The sequence below is a fragment of the Megascapheus bottae genome, chromosome 16 (genome assembly GCF_031878675.1).
Source record: "Megascapheus bottae isolate mThoBot1 chromosome 16, mThoBot2.hap1, whole genome shotgun sequence".
NCBI classification, from domain to species: Eukaryota; Metazoa; Chordata; class Mammalia; order Rodentia; family Geomyidae; genus Megascapheus; species Megascapheus bottae.
The window spans coordinates 47,048,498-47,071,765 of NC_143524.1; the positions used below are offsets into that span (position 1 = coordinate 47,048,498).

Consider the following 23,268-nt stretch of genomic DNA (forward strand, 5'->3'; position numbering starts at 1 on the left):
AAAAAAAAAAAAAAAAAAAAAAAAAAAAAGGAATGGAAGTACAGAAAGAAAGATAGAAAAATCTAGATTTATTTGTTAAGCTATTACAAAGACAATCACCATGGGAATGACTTTGAGGACTTCATAGCAGTTCATTTGATCTGTTATAGAACCTAATAGAGTGGAAATCAAGGCTATAACCTAAGAGACCAGAGCAGAGCAGATAGTAAAACAGGGCAGAATCTAGCCACTGCATCAGTGGTGGGATTCAGTTGGGGTTTTCCAGGGTTGACAGGAAGGCAGGAAGGCCTGAATTCATTCATCTGGGCTCCAGATTAGTAAGTCTCATGTCCATGTGGAACACAACCTCTGTGATCTTGACTTTATCTCTTAAGGGTAAAGGTATCCTTAGTTCCAGAGAGGCATCTCATATTCAAGCTATCTCTTGCAAACCCCACCCTGATCAACCCACACCCCAAGCTCCTGTGTATTTCATCAGAGGCCTGCTAGTGGTCAGAGAAGTGCAGCAAAGGCAGGAAGGAAAGGCCTACTTAGACAACACCGACACAGAAAGTTTAGGTAAGTGATAAACTACAACACCCCCTTGGTTATGTTAATTCACCTTTGTTAATAAAGGTCATAGTTTCTTCTGCTGGTGACAACCTGCTGCCTCAGAATAGTTTGTCTTGAGAAAGAACTGGTTCAAGTGAGTTTTGAAGGAAAAAAAAGCCTTTCATCAACTCCACTCCACAGTGGAAGAGGCACCAAGTTCCCTCCTAAAGTTCCAAATAGAATCTGAAAAACAAAAGGTTTAAAACATCCATAACAACAATACCATTATTCAATGAAAGTCTTATTAACAGTGCCAGGAAACTTTAATATATTATTATATTTCATTTCTTGCAACTGTTTTGCCTAGGTAGTTATCCCCTTCACTTTACAAATGTTGAAATTGAAGGTCAGACGCATTATATACCTTGCCAAAGGCATGCGCAGTATGTGACAAGAGTTCTAATCTCACCTTTAATGTGCTTCCCTTGCTATGGAAGAGTTCCAATTCTCTAGAGATTAATGATGGTTGCATAAACACTCTAATTCTTCCTTAGTTCATTTTTCAAAAGAGCATATAATTTCAAATGATTAAACATTTAGAGACATAGTTTGGAAGTCAGGGCTATTGTGTAGATGAAGAACATGAATAATACACTTTCTCTAAACAAAAACCATGAAATGAACAGAAAACGTATTAGCTCATTAGGAAATTTGTGGCTATTTTATGGCTATTTCACTATTACAAAGAATCCTAAGAATTCTTGCCAGGAAGTACAGTAGCATCAATCACACTGTGCAACCATCAGTGACTTGGCAAATGAGTTTCTCCTGCTTATTAACAACAGAGTGGCTGATGTCCTCTGAACAGTCTGTTCTTCAAGGAGTGAAATGTGAAAGCCCCATGACCCCAAAATGTGTCTTTCAATTTCAACAAAAGTTACTAACAAGTATTATTGAACTAAAAATCAACATGCTATAAAGATGTGAAGAGAAACAAGGAACAATGATTTCAGTTAATAACAAAGTTTCCCATGAAGTAGAAAAGTAAAATTCTAGATACAGAAGTGTGAGAGCTGGAAATTCAAGTTAACAGAGTACCCAGAAGAAGATATCATTTCAGCAGAGGAGACTGCTGGTTTTAGGCCACATGGCTATCAATGATAGAAGTAAAAATGGAAATAATTTAGTATTTATGGGAAAAGACATAACTCAGACCTCTAAGAGGATGTTTTCAGACAGTTCTACTAGGTAAACCTAAAAAAACAAAGATCCAGTATCACAATTCATAGCTGACAGGAGAAGCAATGTTTTATGCTGTGCTCAGTAGCAATATTTTGGAAGGTTTGTAACTTAAAGACCAGTTTTTTAGGCCGGGAGTTTGGCCTAGTGGTTAAAGTGCTTGCCTAGCATGCATAAAGACCCGGGTTCGATTCCTTGGTACCACATACATAGAAAAAAGCCGGAAGTGGTGCTGAGGCTCAAGTGGTAGAGTTCTAGCCTTAAGAAAGTCCAAGGACAGTGCTCAGGCCCTGAGCTCAAGCCCAGGACTGGCAAAAAAACAAAAAAACAAAAAAAACAAAAAAACAAGACCAGTTTTTTATATAAAATGGAACAAGGGTATGGAATTTAAAGCTGTGTGTGTGTGTGTGTGTGTGTGTGTGTTAGTGAGTCTTCAACTCAGGGCCTCACACTCTCAGCAGTTTTTCTCACAGTTGGAACTCTACCATCTGAGTCATGTCTCCACTTTGGGCCTTTTGCTAGTTAAAAATGTCTCTTGGATTTGTCTTCCTACACTGGCTCCCAATCTTAATCCTCAGATCTCAGCCTACTGAGTAGCTAGTATTACAGACATGAGTCACTGGTACTCACAAAGGATTTAAAACTTTTAACTACACAAAAGCTATTGATTATTAAGATTGGGAACTAGAATTCAGACCAGAAGAAAACATAGGACTCTGAGTATGTTAGGCACAGCAGGGCAGAGTGAAGACACTCACAGCCTAACTGGATGACTGAAGTGATAGCACAGTTAAGTCAAGGTTCTTAAATCTTGCCAAGCTTTGACATCTGCTTTATAAAACAAAAGAACCTAGAGAGCAATGACTAAAAAAATGGAAGGATGGCAAGAGGACAGGAAAGATGAGTAACAACATAAAGTCAGGACTACTATGATGTATGATATTAGCAAACTTTGATTATTACCTATCATATAGTAGTAAATACAGCTAAACTTCAGGCATAGTCCAGAATGCCCAGGAGATAAAACTGGCAGAGCACTTGTATAACATAGTAGCCATGAATGAATACCAGACAAGAAAAGAAAACTTGGAGAAAGGATGGTTTTTGGATGATTGTACATAGACTTGTTATGATAAGCAAATGCAGTTATTTTCAAACTTGAGACTCGATGGTACCAGGACCTTGGTCTCCCACTGTTTTCAGGTCAGAAACAAAATTATGATTAATGGCTTAAAATTCAATTTGGAATTATCTTCTATTTTTTCCCTAAATTGAAAAGGAGTGAGCTACAGAGATCATGAATGCATCATGGGTTTTGCAAGTGAGGAAAGGCCAGTCAAATAGAGACAAAGCCATTATCTTAGACTCAACTACTCCCATATAAGCCAAAAAGAAAGTCTTTCTGAACAAACGGTTAACACCAATAGCCACATCTTATAGTTTCTTTCTTTTTCTCTTTCCTTTTTTTTCTTATGTAGCCTAGGCTGGCTCAGAACCCACAACCTCCCTGTCAGCTTCTCAATTATCATGCCTGGCTCAATTTCTATTCAGTACTTGGCATGTGGTAAGTGGACAGCAAATATCAAAGAAAAGAGCACCAAGTCTGCAGATCCTGAGATTTCTTAGGGGCTAAGCCACATAGTTTCCCATTACTTCAAAGATGGGGAACATTTTTCCAAACTGAGAGCCTTCTTTTTTTGTTTGTGTGTACTACTCGGAGTTGAACTCAGGGTCTCCAGACTAGTAGGCTAGCACTCTATCACTTGAGCCATGCTGCCACAGCCCATTTGGCTTTGGTCATTTTTCTAATGGATGCTTACACTTTTTGCCCAGCATCGAATCATTATCTTCTGACCTATGCTTCCCACATAGCTGGTATATCCCACATTACAGGTATATGCCACTACACTTTGGTTCTGTTCATGTATGAAAATAAAAACCCTTTAATAAGCTGGAAAATAATCTAGAACAAATCATGGATCTAGAACAAATCATGTTAAGTGAGGTAAGATAAGCCACGTTCATAAAGACAAACAGCCCATGTTTTCTCTCATATTCAGAAGCTAGATCTAAAATGCATGGGGGGCGGGGGGGTGTTTGAGGAAAAGGAAATGGAGAAAAAACACGAGAAGGGGTATCAATGTATGAGAAGTAATACACCTACTATCTGGTGAATGTAACTCTAACCCCTCTATACATTACAATAAAAAAATTTAAAATAAAAAATAAAATGCACTGGGACATGAGAAATTATATAAGACTCTAGGCATTCACACACAGTGAGACCAAAAGAGGAGACTCTTAGGGGAAAGAACATACAAGCACAATGCCTACTGTACCACTGATCATATAAATAGCATTTATCGAAATATACTCCAAAAAATGGAAACAAGAGATCTTGTGGGCCTGAAGTATAGCCTAGTGGTAGAGTGCTTGCCTAGCAGCTAGCACAAAGGTATGAGTTCACATCCTCAGTACCACATACACAGAAAAAGCTGGAACTGGTGCTGTGGTTCAAATGGAAGAGTGCTAGCCTTGAGAAAACACAAGCACAGTGCTCAGGCATTGAGTTGAAGCCCTAGGACTCCCCCCCACCCCCCAAAAAAGGCCTTTTTCTTTTTGTCTTGTTTATCTGTCTTTGGGAGAGCATAGGTGGGGGGCACAGAAATAGGGGAACAAAGGGCGAACAAAGGTAGCAGTGGTACTCACCAGATACTATCTTAAAAATGAACTATATGGACTGGGTGCCAGTGGCTCATGCCTATAATCTAGCTACCTAGGAGGCTGAGATCTGAAAACAGCTGTTCAAAGCCAGTAAGATTCTTATCTCTAATTAACTACCAGAAAATAGGAAGTGGCAGTAGTGACAGAGTACTAGCCTTAAGCTGAAGAGCTTAGAGAAAGTGCCCAGGTCCAGAGGTCAAGCCCCACAACCCACAACAAAAAAAGAACAAAACTATACAAGTTGTAGATAGGGATGGGAGGAAAAACTAGGGAGAGCAAAGAGTGCACTGTACCAAAAGAAATGCATTTATTATGTAACTACTGAAACGGTAACTCCTCTGTCTATAGTACCAATAAAATCTTTTTACATTAAGTATGCAACTTAGGGGGTAGAGACAGGAGGGAGGAAATTAGAAAAGGCAAAGGAAAGAATGATATTGTTCAAGAAGCATTGTACTCATTACCTGGCTTATGGAATTACAATCCTTAATAACAACAATAAAATAGCATGCACGAAGACTCAGGTTTCCATTCCTTAGTACCACATGCATAGAAAAAGACAGAAGTGGTACTGTGGCTCAAGTGGTAGAGCTCTAGCCTTGAGCAAGCCCAAGGATAAGCTCAGGCCCTGAGTTCAAAGATAGGACTGGCAACAAATAAACAACACAAAAAGAGGGTGGAATTATGACTGTTGAGGGCCAGGATTTTGGTCTAGTGGTAAGAGTGCTTCCCTAGCAAGCACGAAGACGCAGGTTTGATTCCTTGGTACCACATACATAGAAAAAGCCAGAAGTGGTGCTGTGGCGCAAGTGGTAGAATACTAGCCCTGAGAATGCCCAAGGACAGTGCTCAGGCCCTGAGTTCAAGCCTTAGGACTGGCAAAAAAAAAAGAAAGAAAAAAGAAAAAGAAAGAAAGAAAAGGGGCTCAGTTCAATTCCCATTACTGCAAAAAGAAAAAAAAAAAAAGGTTGCTTTTCACATTCCAGAAGCTACTCACCTTAAAGAAGATTAAAGCCCTTTCAGTGATCAACATCTGCATCCTCAAACTGTCCAGCAACTGTCGGTGCAGCATCCACCTCCATGCCATCTGTACAAATAAATCAACTGCTGAGCAATAAGGACAAGATTCAATCAGAAAGAGACTAGCACTTCTGCTGGTACAATCTGCCTTTTCTTTTGAAATGTGTCCAGCAACAGATTCACTCACTGCCTTATAGACTTAGGTCAAGTAAAATTAGTCTATTGGGCTGAGAATGTGGTTTAGTGGTAGAGTGCTTGCCTAGCATGCATGAAGCCCTGGTTTCAATTCCTCAATAGCAGGTAAACAGAAAAAGCCAGAAGTGGTGCTGTGGCTCAAGTGGTAGAGCACTAGCCTTGAGCAAAAGAGCTCAGAGACAGTGCCCAGGACCTGAGGACTGGCACACACACAAGAAATTGGTCTAACATATTTCTGAGTCAGACACAGTGGCATGTGCTTGTAGCCCCAGCTACTTGGGATGCTGAGGCAGGAGGATTAGTTGAGGCCAGCCTGGGAGACCTACTCTTGATGTAAAAACAAAATAAAGCAAGTCTAAAAATAGCATAATGAAACCTGCTAAAAAAATGTTTTAAAAATAAATCCCAGGAAGTGGTACTGTGGCTCAAGGGGTAGGATTGGTAGCCTTGAGCTAAAGAGCTCAGGAACTGTGCTAGGCCCAGAGTTCAATTCCCATAACCGACCCCCCAAAAGAAAAAAAAAAAAAAGAACAAAAATAAATCCTTACATTTTCCTTATAGTGTTTGGGTCTGAATTCTGACTCTCCTAAATTCATGTTGAAGTGTTATCCTCCAGCACCTGACATTGGGAAAGGAGTCTTTACCAAAAAAATTGAGTGAAACCATTACCATGAACCTGAAAACAAAATGAATTGTATCCTTTTTTATTTTTTTTTTTGCCAGTCCTTGGGTTTGAACTCAGGGCCTGAACACTGTTCTTGGGCTCTTTTGCTCAAGGCTAGATCTCTACCACTTGAGCCACAGCACCACTTCTGGCTTTTTCTATGTATGTAGTATGGAAGAATTGAACCCAGGTCTTCAAGCACTCTACCACTGGGCTAAACTCCCGGCCACATGAATGGTATCTTAATAAAAATATGATAATGTCAGGTATCAACTTGCCTAGGGCAGAGCACCCTGCTATATAATTCTAGATGTTTCTATGTTTTTATTTTAAATAAAATCAACCTTTAAATTGGTGGGCTTTGAATATAGCAGTTATTCTACCAAACATAGTGGATCTCATTGATGTCTTAATACAAAAAGGATTGATATTTCCTAAGAAAGAAGAGATTCTGAAGCCAGGTATAATGTGACACATGCCCATACTGTCTTTCTTCTTTCAGGAAGAAAAGACACCTAATTTGAGGTCAGGTGGAGGTAATACAGCTAGTTTGAGGCCAATCTTGGCTATGAGTGATAACCATCTCAAAAATAAATAAATAAGTAAATAAAGTCTTCCAGAAGACCACCTTTAGATTCAAATTGCAATGTCGACCAACTCTTTTCTGAGTCTAGCCTGCAAGCCTAACGCAAAAATTTTGGACCTGCCAGGCTTCACATTCACGATTATTTCTACACACACACACACGGTCTACTGATCTGTGTGTATATGCATGCAAATCTGTGTATGTGTATGTATATATATATACACAAGAGAGTAAGTACATATACACAGAGAGGTCATCCCTACATTGTGTATCTATGAAGAATTATCCATTGAATAGGATGTATTAATGGTAACAACAGATACAACCATAGTCAAGCATAGTTAAGGATAAAATGTAGGGATGTCCCTGGCTATATGCTCTATTACTTCCATGGAGTGGGGGAACTGGACACAGACATGGCAGGGAAGATGATGGAATGAGATGACAGCCACATACAAACCAAGGAAAGAGTCTTGGAACAGATTCTTCCCTCATAGAAGCCAATCCCTAAACTCAAGAATCTAATCCTGGGGGCCGGGAGTTTGGCCTAGTGGTAGAGTGCTTGCCTAGCATGCATAAAGACCCAGGTTAGATTCCTTGGGTTCCATATACATAGAAAAAAAGCTGGAAGTGGGGCTGTGGCTCGAGTGGTAGAACAGCACTGTCCTTGAGAAACCCAAGGACAGTGTTTAGGCCCTGAGTTCAAGCCCTAGGACTGGCAAAAAAAAAAAAAAAAAAAAGAATCCAATCCTGGACTTCTTAAGTCTTTAAAGATACAACCAATTTTTGCTGTTCAAACCACTTAATCTATGGTACTTTGTTAAGACAGCCCTATCAAACTAATTTCAGATCTACAATGAAAAATAGTATATGGGTCATAATCACAGTTATACCTGATTTTCTCCATTTCTTATTTGTCTGTGAACATTTAAAAAATATTTTGGGATGGGGGCTAGGAATTTGGCTTAGTGGTAGAGTGCTTGCTTAGCATGTATGAAGGCCAGGGTTCGATTCCTAATACCACATACATAGAAAAAGCTGGGGGGCTGGGAGTTTTGCCTAGTGGTTAAAGTGCTTGCCTAGCATGCATGAAGACCCAGGTTCGATTCCTCGGTACCACATACATAGAAATAAGCCGGAAGTGGTGCTTTGGCTCAAGTGGTAGAGCTCTAGCCTTGAGAAAGTCCAAGGACAGTGCTCAGGCCCTGTGCTCAAGCCCAGGACTGGCAAAAAAAAAAAAAAAAAAAAAAAGAAAAAGCTGGAAGTGGTGCTGCACTCAAGTGGTAGAGCTCTAGCCTTAAGAAAACTCAAAGACAATGCTCAGCTCTAAGTTCAAGCCCCAGGACTGACAAAAAAAAAAAGTTCTATGCAGGCACTGGTGGGTCATGCTGTAATCCTAGCTACGCAGGAGATCTGAGGATCAAGGTTCAAAGTCAGCCTGGGCATGAAAGTCACATGAGACTCTTATCTCCAACTAACCACTAGAAAATTGGAAATAGCCCTGTGACTCAAGGGGAGAGTGGTAGCCTTGAGCTGAAGAGCTCAGGGATAGCGCCCAGGCTGAGTTCAAGCCCCACCAATCAAAAACAAACAAAAATATTTGGGGCTACAAATGTGGGGCCCTAGATTACCTCTAGAATTGGAACAAAATAAAATGCCAAAGCTAAAACCAAATCCAAAGAAAGAAAATTTGGCCAAACAGATACTTTTATAGCTGGTAGTGTATTTTTCTCAGGGTGGTGAGGGGAAAAGGAAATAAAAACAACAAATATAAGAATTCTATATTTGCTACCCATATTATAGTTACTTCTGAGAATTCTCTGTCTTACAGTCTCCAAAGTACCCACATGTTTCTCTATAATTTCCCTCTTAGCATAGGTAGTCATTTGTTCACACTGAAGAAAAAGTACACTCACCTTCATAATCTCTTATTGAATCTTCTGTCCGGACTCCAGCCATGTTATACTGACTGCTCACAGACTGAGAGAGCATTCCTTCTAATCTCTCCAGTGTGGCTTGCCCTTCTGCCGTTAAATGGGATAATCCTTCTTCATAGGTATAAAATGTGGGGATATCCCCCTGTCCTTGTTCTAAAGGAAACAGAAAGCTTTTAAGCTATTATATAACAATTAGGAAAAATAAAATGGATAACAATGCATTTGCAAGGTGCAGTTCAAAGAGGCTTCCAGTAACTATTGTCAGAGTTCACTAGCAAAGACACAGCTGAAGAGATACAAAGAAAACATCCTTGCCATCTAGGATACAGAAGGGATTCCTAGAGATGAGTATACAGCAATTCCTAGAGAAATGACATGTTTAGAGGCCTGATGGAAAAGAAGGTGCTCCTGGGGCTGGGAAATTGGCTTAGTGGTAGAATGCTTGTCCAGCATGCATGAAGCCCTGGGTTCAATTCCTCAGTACCATATAACAGAAAAAGCCAGAAGTGGTGCTGTGGCTCAAGTTGTAAAGTGCAATCCTTGAACACTGAAGCTCAGGGACAAAGCCAGACCCTGAGTTCAAGCCCCAGAACTGGCAAAAAAAAAAAAAAAAAAAAAAGGGGGGGGGTATTCCTAAATTCAGGGAGTCTTGTATTATCTTGGGGTAGTAATTTTATAAGTTGAGCAAAAATTAATTTGAATGGTTGGGAGTTTGGGCTAGTGGTAGAGTGTTTGCCTAGTATGCATGAAGACCTGGGTTCTATTCCTTAGTACCACATACACAGAAAAGGCTGGAAGTGGTGCTATGGCTCAAGCAGTAGAGCTCTAGCTTTGATAAAGCCCATGGACTGTGCTCAGGCCCTGAGTTCAAGCCCCAGGACTGGCAAAAAAAAAAAAAAAGGGCTAGGAGCATGGCCTAGTGATAGCATACTCACCTAGCATTCATGAAGCCCTGGGTTCAATTCCCCAGAACCACATACACAGAAAATACTGGAAATGGCGCTGTGGCTCAAGTAGCAGAGTGCTAGCTTTAAGTAAAAAAAGTATCCAAGGACAATGCTCAGGCTCTGAATTCAAACCCAGCACTGTCAAAAAAAAATTAATTCAATATTTAACTTTTATCTCATTAACATATATGATCCTTTCATTAAAAAATTTGAAATTCTACAAAGCACACAAAAATAAATAAGGTATAAAAAGGAGAACCCCAGGGGCCAGGAGTTTGGCCTAGTGGTAGAGTGCTTGCCTAGCATGCATGAAGTCCCGGGTTCGATTCCTTGGTAACCCACATACATAGCAAAAAGCTGGAAGTGGTATTAAGGCTCAAGTAGTTGAGTGCTAGCCTTGAGAAAGTCCAAGGACAATGCTCAAGCCCTGAGCTCAAGCCCAGGACTGGCAAAAAAAAAAAAAAAAATGGAGAACCCCAGAAATGAGGATGTCTTAGGCCAGGGACTTAAAGAGGGGAAGAGCTTTGGATATCTAGACAGGTGCATTTAATTCCAGTGGGGAAAAGAAAGAGAGTAACACCTTCCTTCAGCTACAAGACAGTACAGGCACCCAGTGGCTTACACCTGTAATAAGTGCTCAAGAGGTAGACCTAGAGGAGTTAAATTCTAAGTCAGCCCAAGTAGAAAAGCCCATGAGACTCCAGTTAGCCAGAAAAATGCTAGTCTAGAGGTATGGCTCAGGTATAAACAGAAAAACTGAGTAACTGAACCTTGCCAGTGAATGGTTTTTGATCTGGGAAGGCAATGGAACATATTTTTTGGGGAAAAAAAATGATCCTGGCATTGAGCTATTTCAAGAAATATGTTAAATAAAGATAGAAATAATCTCAAATAGTAGAAAGGCTGTTCTATGGAGGCAGTCATGCCTAAAAGACTTTACTTTCGAGGCCAGGAGTTTGGCCTAGTGGTAGCGTGCTTGCCTAGCATGCATGAAGACCCGGGTTCGATTCCTCGGTACCCCACATAGTGGTGCTGAAGCTCAAGAGGTAGAGTGCTAGCCTTGAGAAAGTCCAAGGACAGTGTTCAAGCCCTGAGCTCAAGCCCAGGACTGGCAAAAAAAAAAGACTTTACTTTCTTTCCTATTTTTTTTTTTTGCCAGCCTCGGGACTTGAAACTCAGAGACTGGCACTATACCCTGAACCTCTTTGTGCTCAAGGTTAGCACTCTACCACTTGAGCCACAACACCACTTTCCACTTTTACTGAGTAGTTCATTGGAGATAAGAGTCTCACGGTTTTTAGTGCCTAGGCTGGCTTTGAACCGTGATCCTCAGATCTAAGCTTCCTGAGTAGCTATTACAGGCATGAACCTCCAGCTATAAGGCTTTTCTGAGTATTTGTATTCTGTTTTCACTATTTTTCTTTCACTCCAATTGTCTCTATTTTTCTATTTTCTTTCCACCAGAATTCTTCTAATTTTACCTTTAAGCTTGGGAAGGCCATTCCCAATTCTGTTGACAGGGCAAAAAACACTGCTGGGCCTGATGGTTCATTGCTGTAATCTTAGCTAGTCAAGAGACAGGGATCAGGAAGATCATGATTCAAGGTCAGACTGGGCAACAAGATTTTCAGAGAACTACTCAAACAATAGAAGTGGGTGTGGTGGCCTGGTGGGGCGGCTCACGCCTACAATCCTAGCTACTCAGGAGGCTGAATATGAGGATAGTGGTTCAAAGCCAGCCCAGGCATTATAATCTTCAGTTAACCACTAGAAAATAGGAAGTGGGGTGGTGGCTCAAGGAGTAGGGTAGTAGTCTTAAGCTAAAGAGCTCAGGGGCAGCACTCAGGCCTGTGGTGTGGTGTTACAAGCCTGTATCTCAGGATGGTAGTACAAGCTGGCCTAGGTATAAATGTAAAACCATATTTGAAAAACAATGAAAGCAAAAAGGGTCTGGACTGTGGTTTAACACCAGGTTCAACATCCCAGTTTAAACCTTAGTACAGCTTATCACAACACAGTATGCCAAAATATAGGTTTACTGTTTATTTATAGTTATCTTATACTGGGTATCTCATGTAGAACAAAGATCTATAATCTTCTGCCTCTAGCAAAAACAGCTTAACATAAAACAGTAAAGCAATTACTAAGATACATTTCACTGACCGTGTGCTTCCACATCATATTCTTCTCCATCGTAATCGTCCGAGTCTGAGTCCTCAGGATCTGGATGCAGAGCCTGGCATTCACACATTGCAGTGAACATTGCTTCCACTGAAAAAGGACATTAAGTTGTAACTAGTATGTTTTTCCGATTACAATGACAAAAACAGACATTCATGTTAATAAACTTACTAGGTCCAAGAGGTATACAAGGGTGCCAATATTCATAAAACCTACCAAATTCCAAGATGGACTGACCCCGAAAGTGCCAAGGCAATGGACAGTCACAAACGAAGAAGTCAAGGTTGCACTGAGATCTTTTCATGGCTGCTGTATATTCTAAGAAAAAGGGTCAGAAGCTGGGTGCAATGGCTCACACCTGTAATCCTATCTACTCAGGAGGCTGAGATCTGAGGATCACAGTTCAAAGCCAGCTCTAAAGACTGTGAGACGCTTATTTCCAATTAACCACTAGAAAACTGGAAGTGGTGCTGTGGCTCAAGGGGTAGGGTGGTAGCCTAGAGCTGAAGAGTTCAGGAACAACGCCCAGGCCCAGAGTTCAAGCCCCAGGACCGGCAAAAAAGAAAAGAAAAGAAGAAAAAGAGAAAGGGCCAGGGGCTGGGAGTTTGGCATAGTGGTAGCCTAGCATGCACGAAGATGCGGATTCGATTCCTCGGTACGCCACATACATAGCAAAAAGCCGGAAGTGGTGCTGAGGCTCAAGTGGTAGAATGCTAGCCTTGAGAAAGTCCAAGGACAGTGCTCAAGCCCTGAGCCCAAGCCCAGACTGGCAAAAAATTTAAAAAAAATTAAAAAAAAAAAGAGAGAAAAAGGGCCAGAGTCCATGGCCTGATGGATAAGCCCTTCTCAGCTGGCAAGTCTCTTCCACTTTGGAAGTGCTGACTCCCATCTCTTCTGACAAGTAAGATTCAGTCTACAATATCACTCAATAGAAGGAACCAGAATTCTCTACCAAATACTCTCACAGTGTTCACAACCTTCGATGTCAGTATCTATTTGATTTTAAATGAAATTACAAATGATAAAATGAAGAAAAGAAAAACACACATCTAAGTATGGTGGAGCATGTAGCACTGGAGGCTGAGGCAAGAGGATAGGGAATTCAAGGCCAGTCTGTATTATATAGCAAAACCATGTTCCCCCAAAACAACAAGGTGGTTTATAAAGGAAGTGTGCATGTATTTTTGTAAATGGAAAAAGATTAGTATTATAGAACACTCACATGCTGATTTATCACCAGGCACAAATCTAAATTCAGTAATAGGTTCTATATCATCATCACTGTCGTCTTCTTCATCAGAAAGAGATTCTCTTGATTCTTCTAGAAAAGGAATAAAAATAATTTTAATGTATCATTTGATATTTTAAAATCAAGAAGACAGCCAAGTGCTAGTGGCTCATACCTGTAATCCTTCCTAACTATTCAGAAGGCTAAGATCTGAGGACCGCTGTGGGAAGCCAGTCCAAACAGCAAAGTCTGCAGGACTTTATTGGGGGAGTGGGGTGGGGGTGGGGGGTGGATACCAGTCTTGGGGCTTAAACTCAGGGCTTAGGCACTGTCCTTGAATTTCTTTTGCTTAAGGCTAGCACTCTACCACTTGGACCACAGCATTACTTCCAGCTTTTCTGTTGGTGTGGTACTAAGGAATTGAACCCAGGGCTTCATGTGTGTTAGGCAAGCACTCTACCAATAAGCCACATTCCCAGTACTATAGACTTTTACTTCCATTAAACTACCAAAAAAGCCCAAGTCCCATGGGCTGGGAGTTTTGCCTAGTGGTAGAGTGCCTGCCTAGCATGCAAAAAGACCCGGGTTCAATTCCTCGGTACCACATACATAGAAAAAAGCTGGAAGTGGTGCTGAGGCTCAAGTGGTAGAGCTCTAGCCTTGAGAAAGTCCAAGGACAGTGCTCAGGCCCTGAGCTCAAGGCCAGGTCTGGCCAAAAAAAAAAAAAAAAAAAAAAGTACATGCCAGGTACTACTGGTTCATGCCTATAATTTTAGCTACTCAGAAAGCTCAGATCTGAGGACTGTGGTTCAAAGCCAGCCAGGGCAGGAAAGTCTGTGAGACTCTTATCTTCAAATTAAACACCCCAAAACTGGAAGTGGAAAGCAGGTTCCCTGTGCTCATGCCTATAATCGTAGCTATTAGGGAGGCTGAGATCTCAGGATGGTGGTTCAAAGCCAACCTGAGCAGTAAAATCTAAGACTTTTTTTTGCTAGTGCTGGCTTGAACTCGAGAGCTGAGCACTGTCCTTGGACTTTCTCAAAACTAGAGCTCCACCACTTGAGCCACTACACCACTTCTAGCTTTTTCTGTGTATGTGGGACCAAGGAATCAAGCCTGGGTAGAGCGATAGTCTTGAGCTGAAAAGCTCAGGGACAGCGACCAAGCCCAGAGTTCAAGTCCCACAATTGACCCCCCACCCTCCCCTCCCAAAAAATATATATACATACACATATATGTATGTGTATGAATTTAGATGGCTAAATCAGACATTACCAATTAATGAGACAGAGCTTACTAAATCTCTAAAAGTTAACAGTGTCAAAATGGCCATGATGAATATTGAACCACAGGAAAGCCTCAACAGTTTCATGGGACTTTCTGTTATACACTAATTCATAGAAAAGCATATCACAGCCAGGCACGGTGGCTCATGCCTGTAATCATAGCTACTCAGGAGACTGAGATCTGAGGATCAAGGTTCAAAGCCAGCCCGGGCACAAAAGAACCTGATACTTTTTTTTTTTTTTTTGCCAGTCCTGGGCTTGAGCTCAGGGCCTGAACACTGGCCTTGGACTTTTCTCAAGGCTAGAGCTCTACCACTTGAGCCTCAGCACCACTTCCAGCTTTTTTCTATGTATGTGGTACCGAGGAATCGAACCCGGGTCTTCATGTATGCTAGGCAAGCATTTTAACCACTAGGCCAAACTCCCAGCCCAGAACCTGAGACTCTTATCTCCAATTAACCACTAGAAAACAGGAAGTGTCGGCTCAAAGTTAAGGTGGTAGCCTTGAGCTGAAGAGCTCAGGGACAGTACCCAGGTCGAGTTCAAGCCCCATGACCCCCCCCCCCCCCAAAAAAAAGCATACCATTTTTTTTAAGAGTAAAAAAACCCAGGCCGGGAGTTTGGCCTAGTGGTTAAAGTGCTTGCCTAGCATGCATGAAGACCCGGGTTCGATTCCTCGGTACCACATACATAGAAAAAAGCCGGAAGTGGTGCTGAGGCTCAAGTGGTAGAGCTCTAGCCTTGAGAAAGTCCAAGGACAATGCTCAGGCCCTGAGCCCAAGCCCAGGACTGGCAAAAAAACAAAAAAACAAAAAAAAACAAAAAAAACAAAAACAAAAAAAAAAAACCCACTAGAAGCTGGGAGCAGTAGCTCACACCTGTAATCCTAGCTACTCAGGAGGCTGAGATCTGAGGATCAAGGTTCAAAGCCAGCCCGGCAATACAAAGCCAAGAGATTCTTATCTCTACTTAATCACTGGAAAACAGGAAGTGGGGCTGTGGCTCAAGGGTAAGGTGGTAGCCTTGAGCTGAAGAGCTGAGGGATAGTACCCAGGCCAGAGTTTAAGCTCTATGACACCACTGCCCCCCCACCCCAAAAAAAACCCACTAGATTTTTATGAATCTGTAATTATCTTCAACACAACAACACAACTTAGGAATTGTGTTACCAGTACACAACTTTGGCACTAATAGTTCAATTGTGTGGAGGTACCTATGCACTGAAGTATGTTATGGAACTTTCTTGCCACCTTAACTACTAGATACTAAAGATACCTCTGCCACTTTCAATCTGAATGTCACTACTAATTGGGGGAGGGGATTAGAAGATTAAGCTGAGGTACATAATAATCCTCCCATCCATCTGCTGAGAAACATTGCTATAACAACAAAAGAGCAAAAACATAAAACAGTTTTATCCATAATTCACAAAATTCAGACTGAATATTTCAGGGTACCTTTACAAAAAGAAAGAATAGTTGAGAGGAAAATGTAGCCAGGAGTTGGTAGCTTATGCCTGGAGTGGCTAATCATTAGTTACTCAGGAGGCTGAGATCTAATTGGGATTCAAAGCTAGCCTAGGCAAACAAATCAGAGACTTTTATCTCCTGTAAGTGGAGATATGGCTCAAGTAGTAGAACACCAACCGTGAGTGGAAAAACTAAAGTAGAGTGCAAAGCCCTGAGTTTAACCCTCCCCTCCATCAGCATGCACACACACACACACACACCCACGAGGAAAAAGTAAGCTGGAAAAACTAAAGTAGAGTGCAAAGCCCTGAGTTTAACCCTCCCCTCCATCAGCATGCACACACACACACACACACACACACCACGAGGAAAAAGTAAGCTGGAAAAACTAAAGTAGAGTGCAAAGCCCTGAGTTTAACCCTCCCCTCCATCAGCATGCACGCGCACACGCACACACACACACACACACCCCCACGAGGAAAAAGTAAGCTGAAACTGGTAGCTCATGCCTATAATCCTAATTGAGGGTCATGGTTCCAGACAGGAAAGTCTGTGAGACTCATATATAATTATAATTAACTACCAAAAAAAAAAAAAGCCAGAAGTGGAGCTGTGTCTCAAGCAAGAGTGATAGCCTTGAGCAAATAAGCTCAGGGATAGCACCCAGGCTCTGAGTTCAAGCCCAAGGACAGGTACCAAAAAGGAAAAAAAAAAAAAGGGAAAAAGTAAAATTATGTATCTGCAGTAACACAAGTAAAAACATATAGAAAATTTTAAAAATTATTTTAAGGACCTTTAAGTCTCTGAAGTTCATTATAAGAATCAACCTAGGGGCCGGGAGTTTGGCCTAGTGGTTAAAGTGCTTGCCTAGCATGCATGAAGACCCGGGTTCGATTCCTCAGTACCACATACATAGAAAAAAGTCGGAAGTGGTGCTGAGGCTCAAGTGGTAGAGCTCTAGCCTTGAGAAAGTCCAAGGACAGTGCTCAGGCCCTGAGCTCAAGCCCAGGACTGGCAAAAAAAAAAAAAAAAAAAAAAATAATCAACCTAAAAAAAGAAAGAGGGCTACAAGTTTGGCCTAGTGGTAGAGTGCTTGCCTAGCATGCACCAAGACCTGGTTCGATTCCTCGGTACCACATACATAGAAAGAAGCCGGAGTGGTGCTGAGGCTCAAGTGGTAGAGCTCTAGCCTTGAGAAAGTCCAAGGACAGTGCTCAGGCCCTGAGTTCAAGCCCAGGACTGGCCAAAAAAAAAAAAAAAAGGAAAAAGAAAGAATCAACTTTAAATGTCTAAAATATAGCACCTATTCTGCTCAATAAACTATTATTAAATCAAGTCAATGGCTTGAATATTACAATATCATCAAAAATTGCTTTTCAGACAAGCATGGTTGTGTATTTCAAAATAATCCCAGTTATTTGGGAAGTTCAAGTAGGAAGACTGCTCAAACCTAGTTCAAGACCAACCTGGACAGCAATGAAATTCTGTCTCATAAGAAGAAAAAAACATCTGTAACATACAAACCCTCAGCTTAATTTTAATTATGTTCTAAAATCTATGTGTCTGTGATTGTATATAGAAAATTCCTTCTTGAATATTTGAAATTTGATAGGGAAGGGGGGAAAACCAAGACGGGTGGGGGGTGTGTGGGGGGGAGGGAAATGGGTACCAAGACATGTGAAAGGGTATCAATGTATGTGAATTAATGCACCTTCTATCTGGCAAATATCATGTAACCCTTTTACTAATTACAATTAAAAAAATGCAAAAAAAAAAAAAAAAAAGAAAATTCCTTCTTGAATACTTGTTTGTTAAACATGACATTTGCAATATGATGTAAAAATCAATGTTAAAAAAATCTTAAAAAAAAAAAAAGAAAAAGAAAAAACAGGGGCCAGGAGTGTGGCCTCGTGGTAGAGTGCTTGCCTAGCATGCACAAAGATCCAGGTTCGATTCCTCGGTACCACATACATAGAAAAAAAACGGAAATAGTGCTGAAGCTCAAGTGGTAGAGCTCTAGCCTTGAGAAAGTCCAAGGACAGTGCTGAGACCCTGAGCTCAAGCCCAGGACTGGCAAAAACAAAAACAAACAAACAAACAAAAAACAATAAAAAGCTAGGGTAGAGATGTGGTTCAAGTTAGGACTAACTGCCTTGCAAGCAAGCTGAGTCTGAGGCTGTGAGTTCAAACCCCAGTACCTCAATACAAAACAAAAAATTACATCATACATACCTTCAAATTTGGCATTCACCATAACATACAAATGTTCTCGAGGATAGGCATTTAGATCCCGGGAGACTGCATGTAAGCTAATGGTGGGGTATTCCAGTGAGAATCCTAATCCAGAGCCATCTAACCAAGACAGGCGGCTGAAAAACACGTTTTTAAGGAGATTATCAGAAACAAAGTTCAACCTAGACATGTTTGTTTAGGAACAGTCCTAAAATAAATTTAACAGCAGGAACTGGGTTTCCTTTAAGATGACTCTATTATGGCTTATTTTCTCCTACCTATAAATTCAAATAGGAAATGCTGTATTTCTAATCAAGTGTGATTCTATCATTCTGTGGCAGTGTTTTTTGTTTTCTTAGGCCCAAGATCAGAACTCAAACTTGGTACGTGATGCTTTCACTCACTGGTGGGCACTCTGGTTTTCCAACTAATCCATGCCTCCAGATCACTTCTTTTCAGGTTTGTTTTTGTTTTGCCTCTATCATTCTAATGGAATTTTTCAGGTGCCTTTTTTGCTTTTGCAAATCCTCCTCATCTAGTTAAGAGCCCAATAGCTCCGATGTAGGAGTCCTCCCTTCAGCTGATACAGCCATAATAACCTGTTCTACTCTGTACCGGTTTTCATAAATGTACTATTAGCACCTACAAATCTTACATGTTCCTTGCTACCTGACAGCAAGCAAAACATCACCTGTCACATTCCTTTAAACATTTTTCAAACACTTTGTGTTCCAAGCAGGTAAGCATGTAATAAATACCTTATAATCAACAATTCCTTCACTAATCCTTAAATTAAGTGAAATACATATGAACTGGCCTTAAGAACATTCACGAGTTAAAAAGCAATTATTACCTTGAGAAATAAACTATGACATTTTCTATCTAGTATCATCTTTTTTTTTTTTTTCCCTTTTGGCCAGTCCTGGGCCTTGAACTCAGGGCCTGGGCACTGTCCCTGGGCTTTCTCAAGGCTAGAGTTCTACCATTTGAGCCACAGCACCATTTCCGGCTTTTTTCTATGTATGTGGTACCGAGGAATCAAACCTGGGTCTTCGTTCATGCTAGGCAAGCTAAATTCCCGGCCTAAATTCCCGGCCCTCTAGTATCATCTTTAAGAAAAACCCTGCCTGTTGCTGGTGGCTTACACCTGTAATCTTACCTACTCAGGAGGCTGAGATCTGAGGATTGCAGTTCAAAGCCAGGATGGGCACAAAAGTATATGAGACTCTTATCTCCAATTAATCATCAGAAAATCAGAAGTGGCACTGTGTCTCAAGTGGTAGAGCACTAGCCTTGAGCTGAAGAGCTTAGGACCAGTGCCCAGGCCCAGAGTTCAAGCTCCACAAAAAAATAAAACAAACAAAAAACCCCCACAACAACAACAAAAGTCTGACATGATAGGTCTATCTATTTGGCCGGGAGTTTGGTCAAGGACTGACAACAACAACAAAAAAATCCTGGGCACTTTCTGCACAACTTTAACTTTAGCTCAAAACAACTAAGTTCCAACCAAACAGAACCACAGTACAGAGAAGAGCCTGGGACTCCCTGGGGCAGAAACTACAACAGTGGCAATGTGAACCCATTCCAGGTCAGTGCAAGAGATCAAATTTGATACTCTGTTCTCCAGGAAGTATATGTCTAATAGCAGCACCTAAATAGAATACAAGAGGAGGCGGGAGTTTGGCCTAGTGGTAGAGTGCTTGCCTAGCATGTACAAAGGCCTGGGTTCGATTCCTCGGTACCACATATATAGAAAAAAAGCCGGAGTGGTGCTGAGGCTCAAGTGGTAGAGCTCTAGCCTTGAGAAAATCCAAGGACAGTGCTCAGGCCCTGAGGTCAAGCCCAGGACTGGCAAAATAAATAAATAAATAAATAAAAATGTGCAACTCTATAAGTAACTTATTTGATCATGTACTTAAAATTGTAAACAAATTAGGGAAGAAAAAAGTGATAGAAATGACTATCACTAGTTCCAAAGAATCGATTTCACTATGTATTTAGGCTGTGTGCAGTGTATGCTCCCCTTTCTTCCCTGATGCTGTGCTCTTAATGTGGAGATGAAAAATTGTTCTCAGATCAAAGCAGAATCACCCTATTAAAGCAATCATTTTAATAAAAAATCTGCTGGTACAATCAAGATTTAGAAAGGCTCAGTTCAAACATAAATGTCCAAAGTAATTCCAGGGTGGCAAAACATCAAGGCCTCAATTGGGAGATGGAACAGTTCTAGTAATAGAACCAGTACTATCAAATTATAGCCTTTAGTTGAAAGCACATAGCAATTGTTCTGTAGCACCTCCAGGATGACAGCGTGCTGTCTCAGCACAGCACTTACTGCCAGTGGTGTGCCCTAAGACCACTTCTGTCTGGATCTCCCCCCACACTGCTGTAGTTTCTGTACTCCACAGGACAAAGGCAAACTCTGCACTTAAAGGCAATACTTAGCTACTGAGCACCTGCCTTATAAGCATAAGGCCCCAAGTTCAAATCCCAGCATCCTCACCCCCAAAACAGCCAATACTTAATCTACCATTACGTTTTAGCCTTTGTGTCTCACCTCATTTATGTTAACCCAAAACATACAATTAACAAGAATCATAAAGCTAGTAAATATGAAGAAAAAATGTTTTGCAAAATTTATAGGAGGTGCTCACCTAGCATGCACAAAGACAGTGGTACTGAGGAATTGAACCACATACATAGAAAAAGCCAGAAGTAGTGCTGTGGCTCAAGTGGTGGAGCTCTAGCCTTGAGAAAGCCCAAGGACAGTGCCCAGGTCCAAAATTCAAGCCCTAGGACTGGCAAAACAAACAAAAGAACAACAACAAAAAAACCCCAAAACTCCTAATATTTCTTAAAAAAAAAATCTCTCTCTCTTTTTTTTTGTGGGTCATGGGGCTTGAACTTGGCCTGGGTACTGTCTCTGAGCTCAGGCTACTGCCCTACTCTTGGGCTGGGTGTTGTGCCTGAGCTGTTCAGCACAACGCTACCGGCCTACCCTTAAGCCAAAGCCCACTTCCCATTTTCTAGAGGTTAATTGGCGATAAGAGTCTCAGGTCCTTTTGTGTCCAGGCTGGCTTTGAACCCTGATCCTCAGATCTCAATGTCTTGAGTAGCTAGGATTACAGGCTTGAGCCACAGCAACCCAGCTTCTTTATTCTTGAATAGGGTATATCTTCCCTATCCAGAAAAATATATCTAAAAGAGGTAGGGGGTGCGGCTCAAATGGTAGAATGCCTGCCTAGCAAGCACAAGGCCCAGAGTTCAAACTTCAGTACTGCCAAAACAGAGGTGTCCAAGGCTCTGGTAGTGCTGTGTTCTTAATCTAGAAGGGTGGAGGATATATAGGTGTTACATTACAATAATATATAATCTCAAACCATACATTTATGATGTGTATAAATTTTGTACATGTCTTTATGAAAAGTTGGAATGAGAATTTTTAAAATAAGTAATGTAAAAAATGTAGAAAACTTTCTCCTCAAGAGGAATTATAGGTGGAGGAGGAAGGATGAACAAATGCAGTCATGGTATTCAATATACTAATGTAAAAACAAAATGAGCTATGCAACTTGTGAGCAGGGAAAGGAGGAGAAACTGGAGGAACGTGAAGGAAGGAGTGACCTTATCTAAGAAAAACTGTATTCATCACCTGACTTGTAGAATTTTAACCCTCCTTAGCAGTGATAAAATTACATTCTTTTAAAAAAAAAAAGGGCGGGGGGGGGGGGGGGGAGGGAGCTGAAGGGCAGGGAGCTTAGCTTAGTGGTAGAGTGCTCACCTCGCATGTACGAAGACCTGGGTTTGATTCTTGGGTCCCACATACACAGAAAAGGCTGGAAGTGGCACTGTGGCTCAAGTGGCAGCGCACTAGCCTTGAGCAAAAAAGTGTCCAAGGACAGTCAGTGCCCAGGCCCTGAGTTCAAGCCCCAGGAATGGAAAAAAGAAAAAGAAAAAAAAAAAAAAAGAAGCTGAGCGCCGGTGGCTCACGCCTGTAATCCTAGCTACTCAGGAGGCTGAGATCTGAGGATCAAGGTTCAAAGCCAGCATGGGCACTGAAGTCCGTGAGACTCTTATCTCCAGTTAACCACCAGGAAATAGGGGGTGGTGTGGTGGCTCCTCAAGGGGTAGGGCGGTAGCCTTGAGCTGAAGAGCTCAGGGACAAGGCCCAGGCCCAGAGTTCAAGTCTCAGGACCGCCAGGAAGAAGAAGAAGAAGAAGAAGAAAAAAAGGAATTCTAGACAGAATGAACGTACGACGCCATGACCAACAGGACTGTGTAAGGTGACAGGAACGTGTTTGTCCTCACTCGCCACTACTAGACGAAACAGGGAACCGCTTTCCTCGAGGGCACCAGATGCCTTGTCAGGAGCCGGCAGGTGCCTTCCACACGCTGGAATCCTCCCCTCGCCCTCAGGCCCGGCGTCCTCCCAGGGGGCTCCCTCAGCGTCCCCGCTCCGCCGGGCCCCCTTCCCAGCGCCCCCGACCCCCGTCCCCGCTGCCACCCCTCCCCAGCCCCGGACTCCCTCAGCGACGCCGCTCCCGCCCCGCCCCGCCCCGCCGGCAGGCACACCCGGAGCGGCGGCGCGGCGAGGGAGGCCGCCGCGGGAGCACCGGGGACCATACCTCTCGGCGATGTAGAGGGTCCCGGTGCCGAGGCCCTTCCCGTTCAGCACAGCCTCGGTATCCGGCTGCTGCTGCCGGAGTCCCTCCGCCGGCTCTGGCGGCGGGAAACTTTTCAGGAAGCTCATTGCAGCCAGGAGGCTATAAACACAAAACCCCGGGCAGCCGCACGCGCGGCCAGCACAGCTCCTGGCGGCACGCCCCGGAAGCGGTCTCAGCCACCCGGAAGCACAACCTTGCCGACGCGGAAGCTTCAAGCGCCACGGAGCGTAGAGATGAGCCACTCTAGGAAATCGTCTGGAGGTCTGTGTCGTTCGCTGGGCGTTTGTCACGTGACGCCGCGGGCCAGCGCTTCCTTTCTGCGTCGGTAGGCTGGCAATCCCGCTCCTTCTCGGGACCCCCCC

General features: G+C 42.3%; 1 protein-coding gene across 1 annotated transcript; it reads right to left on the reverse strand.

Moving 5' to 3' along the window:
- Nucleotides 1-39: 39 nt before the first annotated feature.
- On the reverse strand, nt 40-23,075 carry Clns1a (chloride nucleotide-sensitive channel 1A). Its single transcript, XM_090348487.1, has 7 exons — nt 22,868-23,075; nt 18,240-18,376; nt 13,247-13,345; nt 12,007-12,114; nt 8,876-9,049; nt 5,492-5,581; nt 40-774 (listed from the first exon to the last, which is right to left on the reverse strand). Exons 1-6 carry the CDS (start codon nt 22,990-22,992, stop codon nt 5,514-5,516), a joined length of 711 nt encoding a protein of 236 aa, XP_090204613.1. The 5' UTR covers nt 22,993-23,075; the 3' UTR covers nt 40-774; nt 5,492-5,513.
- Between the last annotated feature and the right edge of the window lie 193 nt (nt 23,076-23,268).

Coding starts and splice junctions, on each gene's coding strand:
- Clns1a (XM_090348487.1), bottom strand. CDS start 22,992: ATGAGCTTCCTGAAAAGTTTCCCGCCGCCAGAGCCGGCGGAGGGACTC. Junction 13,346..18,239: donor GGTGAATGCCAAATTTGAAG/GTATGTATGATG, acceptor TTCCTTTTCTAG/AAGAATCAAGAGAATCTCTT. Junction 5,582..8,875: donor TTCAATAAGAGATTATGAAG/GTGAGTGTACTT, acceptor TTATTTGTACAG/ATGGCATGGAGGTGGATGCT.